The sequence below is a fragment of the Dermacentor variabilis genome, chromosome 2 (genome assembly GCF_050947875.1).
Source record: "Dermacentor variabilis isolate Ectoservices chromosome 2, ASM5094787v1, whole genome shotgun sequence".
NCBI lineage: Eukaryota > Metazoa > Arthropoda > Arachnida > Ixodida > Ixodidae > Dermacentor > Dermacentor variabilis.
The window spans coordinates 117,906,056-117,927,878 of NC_134569.1; the positions used below are offsets into that span (position 1 = coordinate 117,906,056).

The 21,823-nt window shown below is 46.0% G+C and overlaps 1 protein-coding gene across 1 annotated transcript; it reads right to left on the reverse strand.

The window, feature by feature from the left end:
• Positions 1-1,285: 1,285 nt before the first annotated feature.
• LOC142570425 (uncharacterized) lies at positions 1,286-20,270 on the reverse strand. The gene is made up of 3 exons (XM_075678810.1): positions 20,259-20,270; positions 5,889-6,065; positions 1,286-2,537 (listed from the first exon to the last, which is right to left on the reverse strand). Exons 1-3 carry the CDS (start codon positions 20,268-20,270, stop codon positions 1,527-1,529), a joined length of 1,200 nt encoding a protein of 399 aa, XP_075534925.1. The 3' UTR covers positions 1,286-1,526.
• Positions 20,271-21,823: the final 1,553 nt, after the last annotated feature.

Below are 21,823 nucleotides of genomic sequence, written 5' to 3' on the forward strand. Positions count from 1 at the left end.
TGTGGAAGCGGCTGCTTCGCACGGGAGCCACCGGATGTTTCTGTTTATATTTTGAAATCCAGCTCGTAAGCAAGATTACAAAATAGAGGTGCCTTTTTAAAACGAATAAATGTCACGAAACTGCCAGTATATCAACAACGTTTACCGATAGCTTCCCTCTTTCCACAAACAGCTTAGAATGGCTTTTTCAAAATTAAGCGGCGAGACTGATCGATGGGAAGTGTTTGGCTCCGTTAATGATCCAAGGAAAGTGAGGCAATTACCGTGAAAAGTCGAAGTGATGAACTGTCTTGGTAGCGTTCTCGCAGTTCATTCGTGAACTGCATAGAAGAGAGCGCGCGATTACAAAATTTCTCTTAGGGGTAATAGCCCTTCTTCAGTGGTCAGCGTTTAGGAAACCACCATTTGTGATACAGAAGTTTTTGTAGACCTAGCTTACATACGTATGTAGATTTCTCAAATTTAATTTTTAAGCCGAAATAAATTTTTGCCAAAGTAATTATTACAGAATACGACATTTACCTCCATTCATTCGTTCAACCATTATTTTATAGGCGCCAAAGAGAGCAAAGTTTCAAGTTCTTATTGAAATGGAAATCAAAGAAACAGCTGAAGTCACCCTATAATGATAAGATCCAGTCATTTATACGTACTGCTAAAGCAAGTTAATATCTTCAAGTGTACCACGTATTACTGCAAGGAAGAACTTCTGTCAGAAAAGCGCGCACAACCTGCATGGCGGCGACACTAGTCTCAGCATTGTGGCAAGCAATTAAAAAAAAAACAAGCAGGATAATGCGTTCCGCGCACTCCGACAGGTACACATAATATGAACATCACGCACTGCCATTGTCATTAAATGACAAGCATTTAAAGGAAAACACAGTAATATTAGCAAGTTAGGTTTGTTGTATTGTTTATAACGAGTGCGTTTCCGTTGCGCAAAAAATTAATTGCTGATTACACATAGTGCGCCTACGACCGTATTCAATAAGGCCACCGCAAAGACACATAATGAGTAACTAGGGATGCTCTCGTTTGCCTACTGAAAAGCACCTCCCCCCCCCCCCACTTCTCCCATTAATGCTCAGTAAAAGAAATATTTCCCTTTTCAGGAGCGGTGTTCATCTTCTTGAGACTTGCTATGTTTCATAATAGATGCAATTTAAATATTAAATTCCCCCCCTTGTATTCCGTTCAATTCGTGGCCCCGAAGGCGATGTACCGTTTCACTCCATCAAGAAGAGACGTTGTTCATTTGGCACAACATGAAGTGAGGTTTATTGAAACAACATCGCTGCCTCATTTGAGCAAACTTTTCACGCCGATTGTTACCGATGAGACAAATCACAACACAATGGCACACAGACTCAGACAAGCTTTGTTGTACCAGCACAAAGCGCGCCATAAAAAAAAATCCCACGCATGCAAAGTATAACGATCGAGAAACAACCCGCAGACAGGACCACGCACCAGGGCATGAATATTTACAAGCGACGTCGCCGGCGACCACGCTCGACAGGCACTCAGTCGCGGAGCTTGCCCTGCCGGTTCCAGTCGAGGTACTTCTTGTACCTAGCCGCCACGCCGGTCGGGGCGATGTCATACGACTGTGGTCGCTCGAAGGGGCGGTGCACGTCCTGCGGGTTAACGTACGTGACGCCCACAGGGATCCCATACTTCTGGGCGATTTGGTCCGACTCGTCGGTCCCCTTCTCCGAAGACGAGGTCAGCGTAGGAAACCGGCGAATGGACTTGTAAACAGGGACAGCGTTAGGGATAGCCTGCTTTGAATATGAGGACTGCGGATCGTACGCGTAGCCCTGCGTTCCATCTGCGCCGGCGTAATGTTGAACCCCCTGCGGCTCTGGGTAGTACTCGAAGTCGGCAACGCCTACCTCCGGAACCCTCTGATCATCCTGAACGGGAAGCGCACTATGGGTACCGTAGTCCGTGGGAACATAACCAGATCCAGACAACCTTTTCGAGTCGTAGGTAGGGTAGATTCCAGTGGCTATGTCGATGGCTGGTATCGGAGCCACGGGCCTGGAAAGTTCGTACCCGTCAGCCGATACCTGGAAAGCTGGTGCGGCAGATACGGCAGGTGCAGGCACTACACCTGCCGTGTGGACTGGGTGGTCGGGAACCGTTTCCGGCTGAGTAAACGCAGGGACGGCTGAGACCGCTGGTCGAGCAGAGATCACCTCTGCGGGATCTACGTCGACTTTCGGTTTGGCCGGAGGGGTGCCGGCTTGGTCGACGACCTTCGGAGGTGGCTTCTCGGCAGTGATGCGGACGTCAGCGGGTGACTGGTTGCTGGTGCCGGGTTCGTTGGTTTTGATCCACGCCCTGAAGCCTTTCCTGTCGGCCACGTATGTCACGTGCCGGTAGACACCATTCGCGTCCCTGTAGCCGTAGGAGCCCCGGCGGTTGTTCCTTACGTCGCTTTGCTCGCTATGATGTTGCGTGTTGCCCTTCGCGTCCCTGATCTGGTACGAGAAATGGTACGACTGCTGCCGCGTGAGAGGCGTTTTTTCCTGCGGGAGAAGTATTAAAATTATTGGGAGCAGCTCGTTTATTGCCTGCTTTTTTCACTGCATTGTGAACATAACTGTACTCCCTATGGCCTTCAACGGGGAACCAAGAGAAGCTTTCGACAGGCGGACTTTTCGTCAACATGTCGAAGACACATTCCGTTGTCGAAATGTTGGTTCCATTCTGTGGCTACCCTTGTTTGGCCAGTGTAAATCACTTCAAGTATCCATCTTTTTGTTACCACTTCGCCTTGCTTGGCTCTCTATAGTCTAGCAACAACTAGCTAATAACATCACGACATAATTATTGTGTCTTTATGACAGCTGCAATCGCAAAAATCTATCAAAGTATAAATGACATAACAAGGATAACAATTGTAACAGAAGATGCGTCTACAGAATGACTCGTGGCCATGTCTTGCCTTGATTTCAAGTACATGCTTGCGTCTCTAACCAAGCGACTATATTGTTTAAAACAGCGGAGCCTCTTTTCTAAAGATGCTCAAATTTTGACTAAGTAGCGCTGCGAATCGCAGTAAGGCATTGCGGGCGTCGTGAGATAATCTAGTTAAAGATATCTACTAGAAGTATCTAATGTGACTTTCTTGTGTAAGGAACGAGAAGAAGAGGAACCGACAGGCCCGATTTTCGTTAGTCAGAATTATACGCAGTCAACAGGGAATATAAACAAGGAAAGCTTTTTTCTTTAATTGGAATGTAGAATTGCTAAAGTATAGGGAAATAAAAGGGAACGAAAAAATCAACTTGCCACGGGTGGATCCGAACCCAAGTAAGAAAATGGCACGCGTAATGCGAAGTGGGTTTAGATTTTGTCACTTGGGGCCTGTTGCCGCTTGATAACATTAACAAGGAGCTGTCCCATAAGCATTTAAGCGGCACGCATTACTTGTCTCGCGATGAGCTACTCTTGCTTCTTTCGTGATTTTCATTTCCCAGCAATTATAATCCCATTTATTTCGTCTCCTGTCATTATTTTGGAGATGGCGCACTGTACGTACAGTGTTGGCCGACAGACGGAGCGATTCGTAACTGAAATATCTAATTGGCTCTGAAGCCTTTCCACACGTAGCGCAACGCTTCTGAGGAGGCTAACATATATTAAAAATGAATAAAAACGCAAGATTCTTTAGGAGATTTTTGAGAGGGCCTGTTTCAGAATTACTTAGGATATTTAGATGGCTTGTGTGTCAAAGAACACAATTACACGTCGCTCCTTTGCTCGTTTATGCCACATTCAGCCACAAATTTCATTTATAACATTTCGGTTGTGACGTTACTGGGAACATTCGCTAAAGAATATACAGCGAAGATGACAATATGAAGTGCACTGCAGTCGCTGACTGCCATTTCTAATATGAATATTTCATTCTCGTCTTGCACACGTTAGCGTTAAGTTATCGCCTTTGTGTCACGCAAAAAAAGAAGCATTTCTTCTGCTCTTCCATTGTCTGGAGATTGAGTGCCGCTCAATGCTAGGTCCCAGCAATTCTTCAGTTTGAACATCCCAAAGGGAATTCCAGTTTCCCTTTGCTTGCACAAAATGTCCACACGCGTACAAAGTACGACCTACACTGTACAGATATTTTCACGCCAGTGCAAATGTCCTGAGGATGGCCATATTTCTTTGCATCAATGAAACGGCGTAGCGCAAAACGTGGGACTTGCAAGGGAAGTATACAATTGAAACGGTGATCAATCTCGTTGGCGCGAAGTCGCCCTTGACGCCACGGTTCAAGGCACCCTGTCAAAAAGTGTGATGGGTGCACGGTCTACAAAGATCATACAAAGATACAAAGATCCGGCTTTTCACGCTGTCTTTCACTGGTACCGCGAGTAAGCCAGTATGTCTTCACTTTTTTTGCTCTGGGAGCAAGGTCTTGAATACTTGACCGACATAGCCTCACTGAAACCTTTCGCTGACCCGCATTTACATTAGACATCCAAAGCACTTTCTCCGGGGCTAGTACAAAGTGTAGAGCGAACAATAAGAAGCCTATTAAATGATTTTTGTTTATGTGTATATTTGTATGTCTTCGCTCTCTATATTTACGCTAGTCGCATGCGTTGCGTCAAGTCTTCATCACCTGCGTCAAGGCAACATGTCAGATTGCGGCATGATGGTCACAGCGTTAGACAATTTGCAGCACGAGGCTAGCTCACTAGTACATATGATTCTTAAAGCGCACGCATACACGGAACGAAATAGTGACGTGCCAGCTGTCTTGAATTGTATCAGCAAGGGGCTGAGGCTCAACTGAACAACTTCATCTCATGGCTTGAACAATAAATATATATTCTTTAATTATTGTAGTCTTATATACAGCCACCAATGAAAAGTAAATGCTCTCAATCGCGTGAGTGACACGAGAAGGTAAGCAGCAACAACTACCTGGGATGTGCGGATAAGCAAAGTGAGTTAGCACTTGCTTGAAGAGATGTACTCCAAAAGCTGTGTTCGCATTCAGGCGTGAGCGTCTCTCAACTTTCAAAAGAGACCCTTTTACGCTGCGAAGAAATGACATATTGGTGCAGAACTTATCCTTGCTGCATCAGACCACCTAAAAAGAAAGTCCCTGTGTGGTGCAGTTTTAGCAGAGGCAACATATACATCCATTTACTGAAGGCATCGAGGCGATGAACTTTGAGTATGGCCGGTGTTTCTTTTCTCTATGCTGCGAGTGGCAACATATAGTCATCACTGCATGCTGAGTATTGTTGCCTTTCCCTGCAACCGATGAAGCTCGAAAATTTAAGCCGTTAAAAAAACTAAGCAACTGATGTCTGCGAACGGAGCTGTCACCTGCAAGCTCGTTGGGGATGCTGCGCTGTTTCTCGAGCTCAAAAGATTCGTGCAGCATGCAAAAGTTGGGAACAGCGCACGAAGACATATCTGTACGGTTTTCCTGCCGGTATAGATGTGACATGTATGTATACAAGTGATCGCTGACTGTTTAAAGTCTCCAAGCTCGAATAAAGGAAACAGAAAAAAAATGGCGTGACCATGTTGCGATACTCATATGCGAGGAGCTCTATAACAATTGTGTGACGTGCACAGTATTTCCCATGTTAAATTTGCGTCGATCGTAAGTTTTTTCTGCTTCGCTCCGGTTACTGTGCAGTTCACATGAGACGGCATGGTAATGGGGATCATCAACGAGCCACAAAGATTGCTCATTAAGCATGCCGGTGCTTCGCTCCGCTCGAAATGATGCCGCTTAAGCTACGGGCTCAGAGTATCGCCTGGCTACGAAAAGAGTCTCCGCCACGGTGTGCAGCTAACAACGCCTTTTGTGGTTTACGCCAAAGCACAGAAATGTACCGCATACGCCGTACATTTTCCATCATGTCGTCTTCCTGCGTGGGTACATCGTCTTGCGGTGTATCGCCGTCGCCGAAGGCCGGAGCGGCGTGTACTGCTGGGATGCCCGAATTAGAGTCCTCGTCCAGCGGCTCGTATGGCCTCAGTGCCCGCGTCCCATGGGCGCACAGCAACAAGGTGACCAGCAACATCTGTAAGCAGCAAGGAAACACCAGGCAACAACATGGGCAAATAAAGCTTTTTAAGAGGCGCTACACATGCGGCATTTTCTGGCCAAGTTATGGACGCAATAGGTAGTTGCTTCCTGCTCGAGCACAGCAGGTTTGACGAGCACAAAATGATACCGTTAGGCACAATTGTTTTCTCTAAGTATATCGTTATCTTACAACAAAGAATTACGCATTTCCAAAAGCATGATGCAAACAATATATAAACCATTTCAGCAACATGTTAAAAACATAGGAAAACAGAAATGTCAGTGAAAAAAACCTATTTCTCTTACTACATTATCTGTCATCATCGTGCTGTTAAGGCATAATTAAACCAATGCCAAAGGTATATGTATTTTTTTTATTTGTCAATACTTCGTTGATTTCTATTAATGACGACGTATTTACACTGGGCACTTCTGGCACGCGAACGTTTCAGTTTTCCGGTACATCTCATGAAATACGATAATTCTCATTTCTGCAAAAGGTTATTGCCAGGGGTACAGATTTCTGAAGCAGCAGTGACAGTTATGTTGCCTTACAACATTTAACAATTCGTGTCACGTTTGTGCAGATTGATGCACCGTGACAAGTTACCTGCACCGAAGAAATCAAAACACGCGTTACACTGTGACACGTACGCGGCCACATTTACCATTGAATTTCTCTGCTCGATTAGAGGCGAAGTTCGGGACTACACTCGAAGCTATTGAGAGTTAACTGTACTACGATATTATTCTATCTACGTATCCCTTCGTCTTTTGCTCATCATAAGCTTTGCCATTATTTTTGTCCCCTATCCTCAGTTTCCTGAGCTGTACAGCAGGCCAGACCATACTAGCTCTTGTAGACTTCTGTGCCTTTACTAAGATATTTTTTCTATCTCAGGGTGTGCTGCTGCTTATCCAACATTTTCTCGCCTTTATTATTACTGTTCAAGTCGCCGTAATGACTATCAGAGGCGCGCCCTATAAGAGACGCTTTCGGCCTGTACAAGTGAAGGAATTAGGCGTATTTTGCTGTTGTAGCCATGACTTTTCCAGTTACATATGGGGCGCTACAACGTAAAACTATTCCAAACTTTTCTATTCCAATTCTGCAACCAGCCCTCCGCGATTGGTCAAAACCTTTTTTGGACCACCCCCATTTCACCTGTCTGTCACGCGACGTCACGAGAACCGTGACAGCTCCCCATCTGATATAACGTGTGCACACGGATTATGCATGATTTGACCGAGCAAAAGAAAAATAATTATTTCTGATTCGACGCCTCTTTACCATTAGCCCTCGGCTGTTGGTCAAAAGTTTTCGGGCTGCCTCTCACGCGACGCCTCTCACGCGACGTACCAAAACCGCAAAAATTCACCGCGTCAAAGTGACGTGTACGCGATAAGGATGCATTAATATGCTGAACAAAACTGAATTTCATTCTGAATAGCCGCAGGCTGCCCCGTTCCGAAAGGAATAAAAGATGGCTGCCGCCGATCGCTCATGCACTGGCTACTCGCACCTGTCGGAGAGCATGGGTTTATTTGCGTGTAATAAAACTTTTTGCGTGGCCGTGTAACGTTTTCGAGCACTTTAGGCACGTTTACGACCGCGTTCTGCCAACTCTTCTTTGCTGAGGATCCGTTTTAGCGTCATTCTTAAGCTTCCGTTGCATGCCGCCGTGATTGTCGACGAGCCACCGCAAGCTAAGTAAGGGAAAGCAGACAAATCGCAGACGCCGGCACCACCCTCTTCATCCGGTTATCCACTTTCAGTGCAGTGGCTCGGCCCTATCGAATCCCTCTCCACTTCAGCGTGCTCCTCGCCCCTTGTGAGCCAATTAGATGAGACAAGCCGCTCAGTGCAGGCAATGTTATTCGTTTTTCAAGCAAACAAAAGTGACCTCCTATGAACGAGGAGAGCGTTTGATTGGTCTGTTCAGACAACTATGCGGCTGACCGCCCGATGCTTGCGTCGGCGGTTACCGCAAATTTGACGACAGGAGATTGGAATAAAAACATATTGGAATAGTTTTACGTTACATGGCCCATGTTGTTCCTTCACATTCAACAATATACCGTACAGAACTAAGCAATTTCTTGTCGATATATTAGGGCACGTCTACGATACACACTACAGCACATATTGTCTAAATTCACTTACGTGTGACATAAGGGTTGTATTAGAAGGAAATGTGCATAAGAATAATCCTGGCAATAGTCTGCCGATGTATAAGCGCAGCATGCCCGTGACTTCGGAAAGACTGTAATCTAACGCACTTTCTTCAGCGAACCACGCGCCGTTTCGTCCCCTTCTTTTTCGCCCACATCATGTGCATTAAAAGATGACGCACGTGCTACGGAAAACTGTCAAAATTTCGCCTGCCCTTCCTCATGCTCTTTCTCGGTGAAACATTGCGACTTCCAGCGGCAACCACAAAAACACCCACAAAGTATTTTCGGTATCACGTCATAATGAACGTTTCATGTCACCCGATACACGTGCCGTAATTAGCGGCTAAAACGTGTCACATTATTTCCGCTTTAAGTTGCAATCGTAAGGAACGTCATTTGGCAATGATCGCGGCTTAGACAACACGCGTGAAACAGAAGAAGTGACGCTGCGCCGAAAGCTCGAGAGAACTAGCTTCTCGGTCACTGATAATTTAAAAAAGCAAGATTATCAAGGGCCGAGTTCGCACATTTATCCATACTGAACAAGGTTCGTAATTTGTGAGCACACGTGCTGTGTCATACACTGAGGCTTGCTAACCGACAGACTTCATGGGCCACCAACCAACATATCCATCGAAAGTCCAGCGAAATCCACAATTACAATGCCTGAAGATTCCTGAGAGAAAAGACAGGGAGAGTGTGAGCTTGCGTGTGCGCGGGGCTTGTTGATACTAACAAATTGTACAAAGCGCCTTGCGCATACGCATCCTGGGGCTATATATATATATATATATATATATATATATATATATATATATATATATATATATATATATATATATATATATATATATATATATATATATATATATATATGGGGGGGGGGTGTCTGTGTGTGCACATGGTGCCTCAGCGGCTGTACTAATAAATAAGTAGAGAAAAAGAGCACGACGCGATCATTTCTGATGGTATTGCTCAAGTGGACAGAGGGCAGCTTGAAAATAGTGATAAAGAAATGATTGGGCAGTTGTACGGGACTGCTGAGGAAAGACTGACCGTCGCGGTGGAGAAATCACCGTACGTCCGGCCCACGCGCCGTCGTCCAACGTGCTCTAGGAATTGCATAAGGCACTTGTCGAAGCGGAGTACGCATATCAGTAGCGTTCCCCATAGTGCCTTCGATGTTTACACGCTGCGGCAATGTAAAAATGATATGAACGGAAACCGAAGTCTAGAGAGAAAACAGGTAGAATGCCAAACATTTAAACGTTTATAAAAGTAAATCTTTTGGGTCGGATGTGTCTTCTCCTCAGAGCTTTGTAAACAAGCCACGTCGAACTTGTCAGGTGTGATCACACTACCTCGCCGCACCGTGTGTCGAACTGCATAACAATTCCTTACTATTTATACAGCTTAACGGATCTGCGTTATTTCTGTGATTAGAACACTCGAGTCACTATACCGAGAAGCCGTAAATTCGAACTTGACCGAGGAAAATTATTTTTTTATGTACCATTTTTTTCTACAACTGCTGACAAGCCTACTTGACCGGCCGTGAGTTATTCATATAACCACTATCTCCATTAAAACACCGCATGTTCGCTTTTATAATAAAACAACTCTTCAAGCTTGATGCGTACAACCTCCTACGCGCTTTGTTGCAGTCATTCTTTGATGAATACGAACAATGTCTGCCCGAATTCCTAGGCAGTGCACCTTTGTTCCCTCACCATCGCTACCTGTTTCTCACATGTTCGCCTCAAAGAGCGCAAGTATTAGTCATTCAGCTCTAATGAATCCTTAGATTCAGCCACCGTTGTGGCTCATTGGCTAGGGAATACTGATCATAGGCAGGAGGTCGACAGTTTGATTCCCACACGCAATGGCCACATTCGTATGGCAGTGGAATGGGAAAAGGCTCGTGTGGCACGCTTTGGGTGCACGTCAAAAAAAATTCCAGGTGTGCGAACTAATGGGAATACCTCCTCAATACGTCGTCCCTCATGACCCGCTGTGCAGTTTCTGTACGTTAATGACCATAATATTAATGTTTAGCTTTTCAAAGAGCTTTGCGTTAGTTAGTAGGTTCTTTATTAATTCGATAAACAGCGGAAATGTGGAGCCGAATTCAAATTTTGCCGATAGGCATTGTAAAGCGTAAACGACTGACTTCGGAAAAAGACAGAGAAATTTAGGTAAGGAAAGGCAGAAGTTAACCACTCTACAAATCGAATTTGCTACCCTAGACTGGCTCCGAAAAAACTGAAGAAGGATAAAGCTGGTCCACTTATTGTAAATGCTCATTGAGGGACAGACAAATGATTGTGTAACTCGAGCACAGCGGGAAGCACGATTTTTTTTCTCGAGCTATTAGCGTAGCCAGAAAATTGAACCTGTTTCCTTGAAGGAGAGAGAAGGAAGAAAAGGGGGAGGGGTTAACTAGACCTTGTCCAGTTTTCCACACACCTTTGCAGAGAGGGGCTGGCATAAGATGGCAATGTGACAGCATCAAAAGTTCCGCCACTGGAACTTGAGAACGATATGGCTTGTTCTCTTTGCAGCGTGCGCGGCCAAAAAAAAATATATTGCCATCGGGTGCACACCTGCACTCAGGATAAGTATTCTACTAGACAATATGGCCATGTGCGGAGGACAAGTCCGGTAATCCTGTGACCAGACTTGATGGTGAGGTCCCGTCGGAACATTTGCGCGGGTCTTTGAACATCATAAAGGACACGCCCATTTTTGCTGAAGTAATACCAAAATGTGAATACCTCAAGCGCTTTGGCCTGACTTCCCCAGATGTAGGCCGATGACGAAATTTGCCCTACACACATTGTGACGCAACGGTCAACAATCGGTGCCCAATTGTTCCGGTCGTAGCGGCGCCCCGCACGAAGCTGTCAGTCAAAGTGACGCCAACATTGATTATTCTCTTCAGTTGGTCCCGCTGCAGTTGAAGGACGTAAACTGATATATTCAAATTGAAAATTAAACTGCCTGAATGCAGAGCGAGTCAGGAGCGTTCCATCGCGCCCGAGACCAGACCACCCGCCCTTTCTATATTCCCCGAATAAACGTTTCAAACTTCTCCAGTTCGGTAGGGTGGCACGAAACGAGCTTAGAACATTTGTAGTTTAAGCGACATTTCTTGACTGGCGTTATATATCCCAATGACTTTGCGACATATTTAAACTAGTGCTACTTGTGTTTGCTATCTCACAGGTCCGAGCTTCTCTCTGGTAAATATGTCTGTGTCATCCTAATAGCATATACCATTTGGCGCTACCCTTCTGAAAACCTTACGCATGTCTTCGCCACACGTCACTCCTGATTTGATACAGTCACTCGAAAAAATCCCAACAGCTTCCGTGGCTGGTGACGGTCAAGATATATCCCAGTTTGTTAGTTTGACAAAAACATTGTTCTCGGGTTCTTCGCCTATTGTCAAGGTTGGACGGGCGGCTGAGGCCAGTGCAGCTCTCGACTAGGGCTCCCCCATAAGAATAATGTATTTTATCATTCAATAAAGGTTTCTTCTCCCTCCCTCCCTCCCTCCCTCCCTCCCTCCCTCCCTCCCTCTCTCTCTCTCTCTCTCTCTCTCTCTCTCTCTCTCTCTTCGGGTTTCTTTAATTTGCTCAGAATTACACTGCTTCTGTCGCCCTGCATGCCGGCTACATCATGCTACATTTGGTCTTTCATGGGCGGGTGTGTGCGTATACTGTACGCGCTTCGTGTGTCTGCTTCTGTATTTGTGCGAATTTCTGTGTTTTTCAAGAGGGCGAAAGCACTCTCCGGAAGACCATGTGCACGGAATCGTAGGCTCTAAGGAAAGCTTGATATTGCATGAACACTAAATGCAGGAACCCTAAATTAAGGCCTTTCAGTGAGATATATATTGCCGGCACTAGGCAAGCTCTCTCGGGAGCCACACTTCCGCAAACAGCAGCCGTTCTATTAATCTTATTCCGCAATCGCAGCATGGTACTAACACTTTACGTTGCGCTCTTGGACAAGTGCTCACAAGTGCCGCTAAGCCGGCGAATTCTGCTGCAATAGCCGGGCCAGGGGCGCTACAGCCCGCCGGCATGCGCCCACCAATCTCTGACGGAGCGTTGGTTGCGCAGGGCCATCGTGAAAAGCAGAGTGGGCGTCCGGCGTGGGAACAGGTATCGCTGCTCCATCGGCTCCTATCGAGGCCGGAAGACGTGTGTGCAGAAGAGGCGGCAGTGGCGGCCAGTCGATCCGAGACGCGGCGAACGAGAAACGGATCCGCTGCTCACCGTCTTCCATCGAGAGCTGCTAACGCGGTTTTCACTTTGTTCCGTTGCCCAATAGTCTGTCTTTCCTTGGTTAAAACACGTCGGCGGGCTAGTTGATTAGAATCCATTACAGAGTGTACAAGCGCGACTCAACGAGAACGTAGAACGAAACGGATACACAGAGAAGCGCTGTCGCTGTGTATCTGTTTCTTTCTACGTCCACGTTCAGTCGAGCTTCTACACTCTACCATGGCTCTCTTTCCGACGGTATGTTAGCCCCGCTATAGGAGGATAGTGGCATTACATCCCCCAAAATCAATAAAGTCGCCGTGTTGCGAGCATCGTATATAAAGGTGGAATCCCGACATTATTGCCAAATTATCGGAGCCCGACTAACTTTTGTACACCGAGCTATTCCGTCTTTAATAATAATAATAATAATAATAATAATAATAATAATAATAATAATAATAATAATAATAATAAGATGGTCCTTGTTGCAGCCGCAGTAGATTTCATTCGAAATGTCAGTATTAAGTACGAGTTGGTGTATGTTAAATGTCTCTGTCGAGATTACCAGCGGGACGTTCTATTATTGAAAAGCATTAAGGAAACGGGAATGTCAGTGCTTCCGTAGGCCGGCGATCTAGTTTACGTAGTCCTTTTGAAAGAATCTGACGAGACATCCCGCTTTCAGAGGCCAATGTGCTAAAAACAATCAATCAAAATACCCTATCGCAACGTCATCGAAACAAAAATAGTTCGCGCTATGCAAAATAATGGCTAACGTTCATTTAATTACTACTTTAAGCCAAGTTAAATGCGTTTCTTTTCAGAAAAGTATTTTCGCTGGCAGAGATTATTTATCCTGGGGCGTTCCAGAAGTTTTTTGTCAATTTCGTCTTGCTCATCATTCTGAAGCGTAGTTAAGAGAGAGTGTAAATTTACGCAGCGTCAAGCCCACTGCCAAAAAAAAACATAGAGAATAAGTGATTCCTGCAAAGTGGGGCTATATATGAAGTAATCTACCTGCTTCATGAAAACACACATCACGAGACCCACGCGATACATAAGACCGTCGCAATCGCACATCCCGATTGTCGGACGACCGAGGCGACCGCAGTCAGTGAACCTGAACGCGATTTCCCAGGCAAAATTCACGGGCGCCACTCGACCGGTTCACGCACCTGTTCCGGTAGCGAGCCTCGCAACCGATAACCGTGAACCCGGGAACGCACTTTTGTGTCACCGCCCTTTGTGACGCCGATACCGCGAGGCTACTTGCGTATTCACGGCTGAATACGCTAGATTACTTTCTCAACGGCGGCACCCTCCATCAGGAACGAGGCTTACTGCGAAGAGCGCAACAGCTGAGATGAGCCGCGGTTGAACGACCGGGTGAAGGTCCGCTGATAAACTCATGTTTATTCATGCCGTATGCATTACGTCTCGTTTCGAAGGCGCCCGATCCTTCAGCTGGACGAACGACACCTAAAGAAACCTGCCGGGACACTTTGCCGGCTCGGCCGCAAAATACAGGCAAAGACGACGAGACTGGTTCTGGCGTACGAGATGCCACGAGGATTTGTAATCGTTAAGGCAAGTAAAAAGTAAAATAATGAATGGATCGTGGAAGCAGCAACAATTTTTTCATGGAGAGATAGTGGGCAGTCAGACGAGGTTCCCGAGCCGATGTCCATTTCCACGAGTTATAACAGCCACTCATGTCTGGCGATTACGATTCGCTAGGTCTGGTGCGAATGAGACTGCGTAGCAGTGAAGCAAAGAACGTTTTTAGCGGTAAGTGGTGTCTATATTTCAGGTAAATGATTCCACTTCCCAAGAGAAAGTGTTACGGTGTTCGATTCGCCATTGCAGATTTGCCAGCTGCAAGGCTATATTCAACAAACAATTTCAGCTAGTTTCAGCCAACCCTTTCAGTGATCATCCGAAAATTCTTTTCCGAAAAACAAGAACAAAAAAGGCAGTAATATGGCGTCGAAAGCTCAGGCGTTAAAATCTTATTAGGTGTTGACGAAATAGTAATCTCGCCCATACGGAGCCTTTTTAAATCTACGCGCACAATTTCGCCTAAACGATGATTTTTTTAGTGCACGACTTGTGATGAAATAACATTTGAGAGAAATAACATTTTTTTGCGACCAACCTGAAATTCAGTTATACGGAAATGAGGCTCCCAGAGTAGAAATCAATGGGATCTCCGACGAAGAACGCTTGTCGGAATACTTAAGTTATAAGGTGCCTAGTATTTGAGTTCTAAAGAGAAACTTTATCCTGAGAATACTATGAATTTTCAACTTGCGACGTCTAGTACAACAGCGAAATGCGAAAGCCGAATAGGAGGCAATAAAGATTTGGGAGTTGCCATACCTTGCGTGGTGATAGCACCCAATAAGAACAGGACACGTACTTGACTTGTCATTCCCGAAGCTCTTAAACAAGTTCCACAATGTCATTGACGTATTCCTTAAAAAAAAATGGAGGTGCGCCGTACAAAATGCCTCAATAGAAATATTCTTAGATGATTTCTAATTCAAAAGAAACACTCGTAAAGCGAGCTTCCGAATAATTTCTTTGTGTTTATTAGTCATGTAATTACACTTAAAGCAGTAGCAGAAAAAGAAAGCGCACAAAGCTATCCTTTACCTTTTTTGAGGCTGACATTTCACCAGATGCTGAGGATAGCTTTTTCTATTCTCTGAAATAAACAATAGTTAGCACTTATACTGAGACCTCAAATATGATGATCAATAGACTACGTCCAAACTCCTCTCACGAAAACAGTTACTGAACATTCCAGTCGCAACTTCTGCAAAAATCCTGGTATTCAAAATTAAACCTGTTCTGCGTGCTTCGCGTTAACTAAGTGGTGTAATTGCCTTTCAGAAATCATGCAATCTTATTGTTTAGTCTCATAGTTTAACGCTATGCCTAACCGATGAAGTGGTGTGAATGTTCCCTTTTAGCGACGACTGCACAGCACAGCTCTCACCTGCTGGTTGGAAACGTATATAGGACAAACTGCTATAACTAAGTAGTTAGAGAATCGTGACAAGTTTCATACACTTTGCGCATTTCCGCAGTGCCACCCTTGAAAGCCGCTAATACAAAATAAGCGTTTCGCAGAATGTGTATTTCAGGCTCATTTCATGGCCGACCCGTTTCCAGAAAGGATCATTCTGAATTTTTCGGATACTGCCTCGGCGACCCCGCTATGCACCCTTAATGAGCACTGAAGTACTCTCACGAATATATCAGGTTGATTTTCTGTCAGTGATTGTTCGTCGCCAGATTATTACTGTTATTAGGTATAGTCCGGCTAAGGATGGGCGGCTCAATCTGCGAATTCTTGCATGTTGTCGTGGGTTTGCTGGCAAAAGGGTGCTGTCTAATCATGTAGAGCGACTGGCGCGCGTGCTCTTGCACATTCTTAAATGTAACTGGGCACGAACAATCATTCCCGAATGTACCTGATACATGCATAAATAGCGGACAGACTTGGCCCGTGAGTTCAGATTTTACGATGACCGACGATTGTGTTCGCTGCTGTCGTTGTGCTTTGAGCGTTACTGTTTGTTCGTGGAACGAGTTCTCCCAATAGAGCGTTCGATTCACGACTCGCAGTTTTGGCACTGTTTACTTTTTCACTGTCCCTACAGCGCGATATCGGCTGGAAGTGCTTCTTTGTTGTGTACCTGGCACTCTCTCCCAAACTTGAACAAAGTCTAAGCCTTGAAGCAACGCCAACGTCGCCTTGGAACCGCAAGCTAGCCTCAGGTAGCAGGTCTTGAAGCCGCAGTACGAAGCCCTTCCAGAAAAGACAAACTCTGGCCAAGTCAATAGCTACGACGATGACAAGTCCAGTTTCACCTTTAGCGATCGTGTGCAAACAAACTGGGAGCCACTGGCTTTCCCCGAATCATCGTTTGGGATACCAGAGAGCTGGCTGGACACATACGAAAGTGTCGCTATGTAGGACAACTGGAACTATGACAAAAGGTTTCGCAATCTGTACTTTTTTGGAGGGCTCCTCTCGGACATGCTTCGAGGATGTGCAGCAGCATCCGGTCGCATGCCCAATCTGATTAGACAAGCCCCTTTCGCTACAGAATCAGCGACAACATTCAAGAATTTTCGAATACATTCAGTTGGCGCATCTTGTGGCGAGTGATACTTAATAACAGTGACAATCTGACGAAAGACGGCCGGCCACCAAAAGGAAAACAATACATGCCTAACAATATATTTCTGTTCTCTGCCTAAACAACAGCCAAAGATGGTTGTGATGACGCTGAACGAGACACATACTATATATTTGTAAACAGGCTGCCAACGCTAATTAAATAAGGGAGTTGGTTACGGAATGCTACCACACAACGAGCAGATTAACATGCCACAGCCTCATCTCTGCCAGTGTTCCTCAAGAACCGTCCCAAAAAATTGTGAAACTAACACTGTGGATGGTTCAGGTTCACCATTACCTGGTGTTCTAATGTTTCACTTCACCGATATTAAAACCACTACTAACACATGGTCACGTTCGTTTTAGCTGCTGAGGAACCAATGCGTTCAGATGCTGTATTTCTCTCGCGTCTCAGTTCCTTCTTTCCGGAATCGAACACATTAAGACCGTAAATGCCCTTCGATGCATCGTGCACGAAGGGCGCTAGAAGCAGCCGTTACCCAGCCTTCTGGCATTAACGCGCTTCCTTGGATAGAAAAAGATAATAAAGTGAAACGTGATGCGAGGCTCCCGCTTCGTGCGAAAAAAAAAAGAAGACCGGGCACGTGGAACTGTTTGGCGGCGCCGAAGGGTGAACTAGCGCACAGCCGGCGGCGGAGGCACCAGCAGTTTCCCAGCGCGGCGTGCAGCATTGAGGAGGAAGAGGCGCCAACGCCGATCCCGTGCGAGCGCGCCGTGGATCGTTATTATCACCGGCACGTTCCCCTGACACTTCCATCGCCGAACAGGCATCGCTAGCGGGGCGCGCGTCTTCGCAACCGGAGGAGTCCAGGAAGCGTGGTGCGAGACTCGAGGGAAGCAAAGCGCGGTTTTGCCTTCCCGCACGACGTGGTTCAATAGCGGACGGCAGATACACCAGAAACAGGAACAAAATAGCTGCCGCGCTTTTTCGCCGAAGGAAACGCCAAGAATCGTCGAAAAAGGCCGGAGGAACTTCATTTCCATTCTTCTGCTTTCCTCCGTTTCGGTAATGGTCGGCTTTCTGTAGAAGGCCAGGTCTACGTAGATGGAGACGTGGACCGGCGGTGGACAAATTGTGAAGCTGGGTCCATTGGCCGCCTAACCGGGAAGGCCGCGTGGCTGTGTCCTCCGAGAACTCGAGCAAAAAAAAAAAACAGCTCGCGAAGATTGTTTTTGTTATGTGGCTGCGTCGCTCTTGACTTTGGCATTGAAGGACGTCTCTTCAATTGGAGGAAACTAATGCGGAAGAGCCTGAATTTTAGGCCGGTAATGTTTGTTCCTATACCGCGGAAGCTGTGGGAGCACCGACCTCATGGCACTTCTACATGAGCATTTTTCTCGGTTTAACTACCTAATTCTATGTGGTGAATTTCCGATGCGTATTCGAAGGGCAACAGCCCTAGTTACATATTACATACAAAGCCAACAAGAAAGGTCAGTTATCATACATAAAAGAACAAACTAAGAAAAAATTGTCAATTCAGTCCTACTCATGTGAGTGGCGTAAATCGTTCAACCTTGGCCCGTGCAATGATGTGGACCTTGACAAAATTTATTGAGTGGATTAAAAATTTTTCAATTTTTACCATGTGCCAGAAACAGTGGCATGCTTGTCACGTGTTTAATACGTTTGACAGCTGGTAACCCCAATCGGAATTATCATTTTAGCCGGAAGATTGGAAGCAATGTGACTAGTCCTTTCTGCAGGGACTTTGTTCACGAGAATCTACAAAATTGCTTCTTATTTAGCAAACGACAAAGCTTTAAGAAACAGTTTCCCGCAACTCGGAGCTGTGCAGAGGAGTCAACAGTAAAGCAGCAGAAGGACCTAAGCCATTCGCATGCGACAAATACTTTGGCATTTTGCATCGTTAAGTTTTCTGTGGCAAAGAAAAAAGTATAAGATATGAGAACAGCAAAAGAAAGCCCAACTTCACGCTAGACGTCACTAACACAGTTGCCTGCTTTTTTAACTGTTTCGTTTTAAATCATTGAAAATCTACCAGACACTACACATGTATAAAACATGTTTCATTAAAGCGTTTAAGAAGCAGTATTTAATGAGGTCCTCAGTGCAGTTTCTTGTCCTGCCATGCAAAATGAAAGCATTTTACTCCTGTAGCTCATGTATTGTGGTGCTAGTGCCAAACGTGTGACCTAAACGCGGGGGCTGTCATGGAAACTTCAAATGCCGTTAAGGACATGCTTATCAGTGATGCGCATTCATGAGTATGTATTACAAATCAGGTATGAGTGGATGGCGGCAAGGGGATCTCGGTTCGTCGTGACACTGAATGGAACTGGCGGTGTATTGCAATAGCTAAACATCTCCTCTCCTCCTCCCTCCTGAAAAGAAAGCGACAATTGGGAATGTGAGACAATAAGACGACTTGACAAGGTTATAAAATTGGGGAGTACAGCTTGTGTTTGATTAACTTAGTATCACAGTAATAAGATGTCTCTAGTAGAGGTATTGTAGTGAACTGAATTGTGGTAAATATAACCATCACTTCCCAACAAGAGCAGAGTGGTGAACCCGCTGCCGCATATTGCGTCGGTCGCATGCTAAAAAAGTTATCAACAACAATAAGCAATCTTTATTTGCCTTTCCAACCTTCACTGCATGCTGACATGTCCATTCTTGTGAATCCTGCACACCGCGGTAAGTGCTTTCCCAAATTGTACTGGCAAAAAAGAAGAAAAAGAAAGAAAGAAAGGCTGTGCTTGGCAAACACGTTTCCGGTTAGCATGCGTTTAAACATTTTCTTAACATGTGGGTGAAGACTAGAAATTATTTGAAAGGTAGCATTAGCCTGCCAATTCCTTAAAGTATATCTTATGTATAGTCTGCTTCTCGTGCTGCTGTCTATAAAATTGCTCACCTATTTTATTCTTTTCGCACCAGGTTGATTGCTTCCATTTTAACGCACAAACCCTGGAAGATTGGGCGGTTCACATTTATTGGATTACCGTTCGCCTCTCTATTTACAATAATTTATATGGCACAATGTCAGATCTTGTGACCACACCAGAGTCAACATGCAGCAACTCACGCCGTACTTGTATAGCTCAAACGCAGTGCTCATGCGTAAGCGACTACGTAAAACTCGATAGTCTTCACTCGTCGTCCTCCGCAATGACGAACCTAAGTGGTCAAACCAACCGCAATTACGTCAACAATAATTCCGACTACTTTCCTTCAAGGGCACATTTGGTTTGGTTCTTATTCTTGTTTATAGCCCGCAGTTCACAGCCAGAGAACCGTGGTGATTATGCACTGCCCGGACCCCAGATGATGCGGGAGAGGAGTAGCATTGAAATAGAACCGCTACATTATATCAGTCATATACAACCTACATCCAGTAGCCCTACTGAAGAAGTGCGTTTTAAGAATAGGTGCTGTGATTATTAACTCCGAAATATATCAGTGCAAAAGGATCGAACGTGCGAACTCTCCCCACCACACGCCCACCATTCGATTCTCCGGTATCTCGGACGAAAGGGTTGAATCATCTGCTGCACTCACCTGAACAATCATGACGATTTCGCTTCGGCGAAAGAGCGACGAGGGCCTATTATCTCCACGACGGAAAACGCCGCCTCCAGGTGCCAAAGGGCAGGCAGGCAGGCAGGAAGGTTCCGCACAGGTGTCGACTCCGAAGAAGGTCGGTTCGGGCCCGTCGGATGTGCCAGGCGTGCCGAAGTCGAGGCTTGCGCTGTGCGAAGAAGCTGCAGAGGATGCGATTTGCTCTCTTCCCGGTTACCCCACTGATATTTCTTTCACTTTCTCGCCGGCCGGCGCAGCAGTTTTTATACGGAGAGGGGCTGGATGCCCTAGTTTACGTCCCTTGCCAGCTTCAGCCACTGCCGCCGGACGAAGCTCGCTTCTGGGGGGGAAAGAGCGCGCCGGTTGTCCGCGTGCTGAAGCGCAGGCTACGCTACAGCCCGAGAGCGAGAGAACGAAAGAAGAAAGCACTGGAGAGGAAGAACCAACAACGCAAGTCGCCATCGACAGGTCTAGACGACTCACCTATGCACGCTTCACAGCGCATCATCATCCTCCCTCGTGGAAAGCACAGAGACGGGCCTAGCACAAAACAAGAAGGACCAAAGTTCGAAGACGACCTTGCGACCGTTCCTTCACCTTGTCAGCGAGATCGACCTCGTGAACTTGAGGTGGCTTCCTTCCTTCTCGTTCACCCTTTCTTTCTTCGCCCGCGAAGAGAACGAGCGAAAACGAGACGCGAGTGCACGTGGCAGTTAGGCACCAAGGCAGGAAGCAAGAAAGAAAAAGAAAGAAAACATGCGGGGGGGGGGGGAGGGCGAGAAGGGACGGTGATGCCATATAGTCGTAAACATTATGCGAGCAGCCCTATGCGCGTTCGGCGGGGGGTTAGTTGCGTCGCGACTGCTCCCGCAGCGGCAGTGTATGCCCCACAAGGGGCTTTACCTTATCATGAATCGGTAGGGACTTTCTGTGCTCTCGCCATTTTTTTCCTGTTTAATGATAAGGCCAATCTCAAGTTCGATGTCTGCATCTCGCGGTCATTCGGAAGGGGGAAAGCAACCATGGCCCGCGCCACTTCTGTGGTTAAAACAAGTAAACGTCGTTATTTGCATGTTTGGAAACGCGTTCCTTGGCTGAAGTGAGAAGACTTATGGACAGCTCCACCCGACACATCCTTGGCGGCGCTGCTGTTTGTTATAGTTCTGCGCGTGAACAAGTTCACATGTCCCAAGAAGCGCTTCTCCATTTTGTAGCCCTCTGCGTTGAATAATAAAATAGGAGAATAAATCAAACTGATATCGGCCTTTCTGGAGGGCTTTATCTACGAACGGACGATGCATATTTTGGCCGTAAATGCTTCTTGTTGTGTAATGCCACGTGATTGTTTGGATGTTTGTGGATCTCAGACGTTGCACTCTTTCAGTGCGTTTCATTCAAATGCTCGGTCTGCGCTATCTAAGACAGCTGATCTTGAGTTGCTTTTTACGTAACTAGGTTTTGCTTTTGATGTGGTCATGGTGACTGAAACCTGCTATGGTGAACATAGCAGTATACTCAAGCTTCCTTTATATGACACATTTGTT

Excerpts from the sequence above, each read along its gene's own strand:
- LOC142570425 (XM_075678810.1), bottom strand. Across the intron at positions 2,538-5,888 it reads AAGACGACATGATGGAAAAT|GAAAAAACGCCTCTCACGCG; the intron begins GTACGGCGTATG and ends CTTCTCCCGCAG.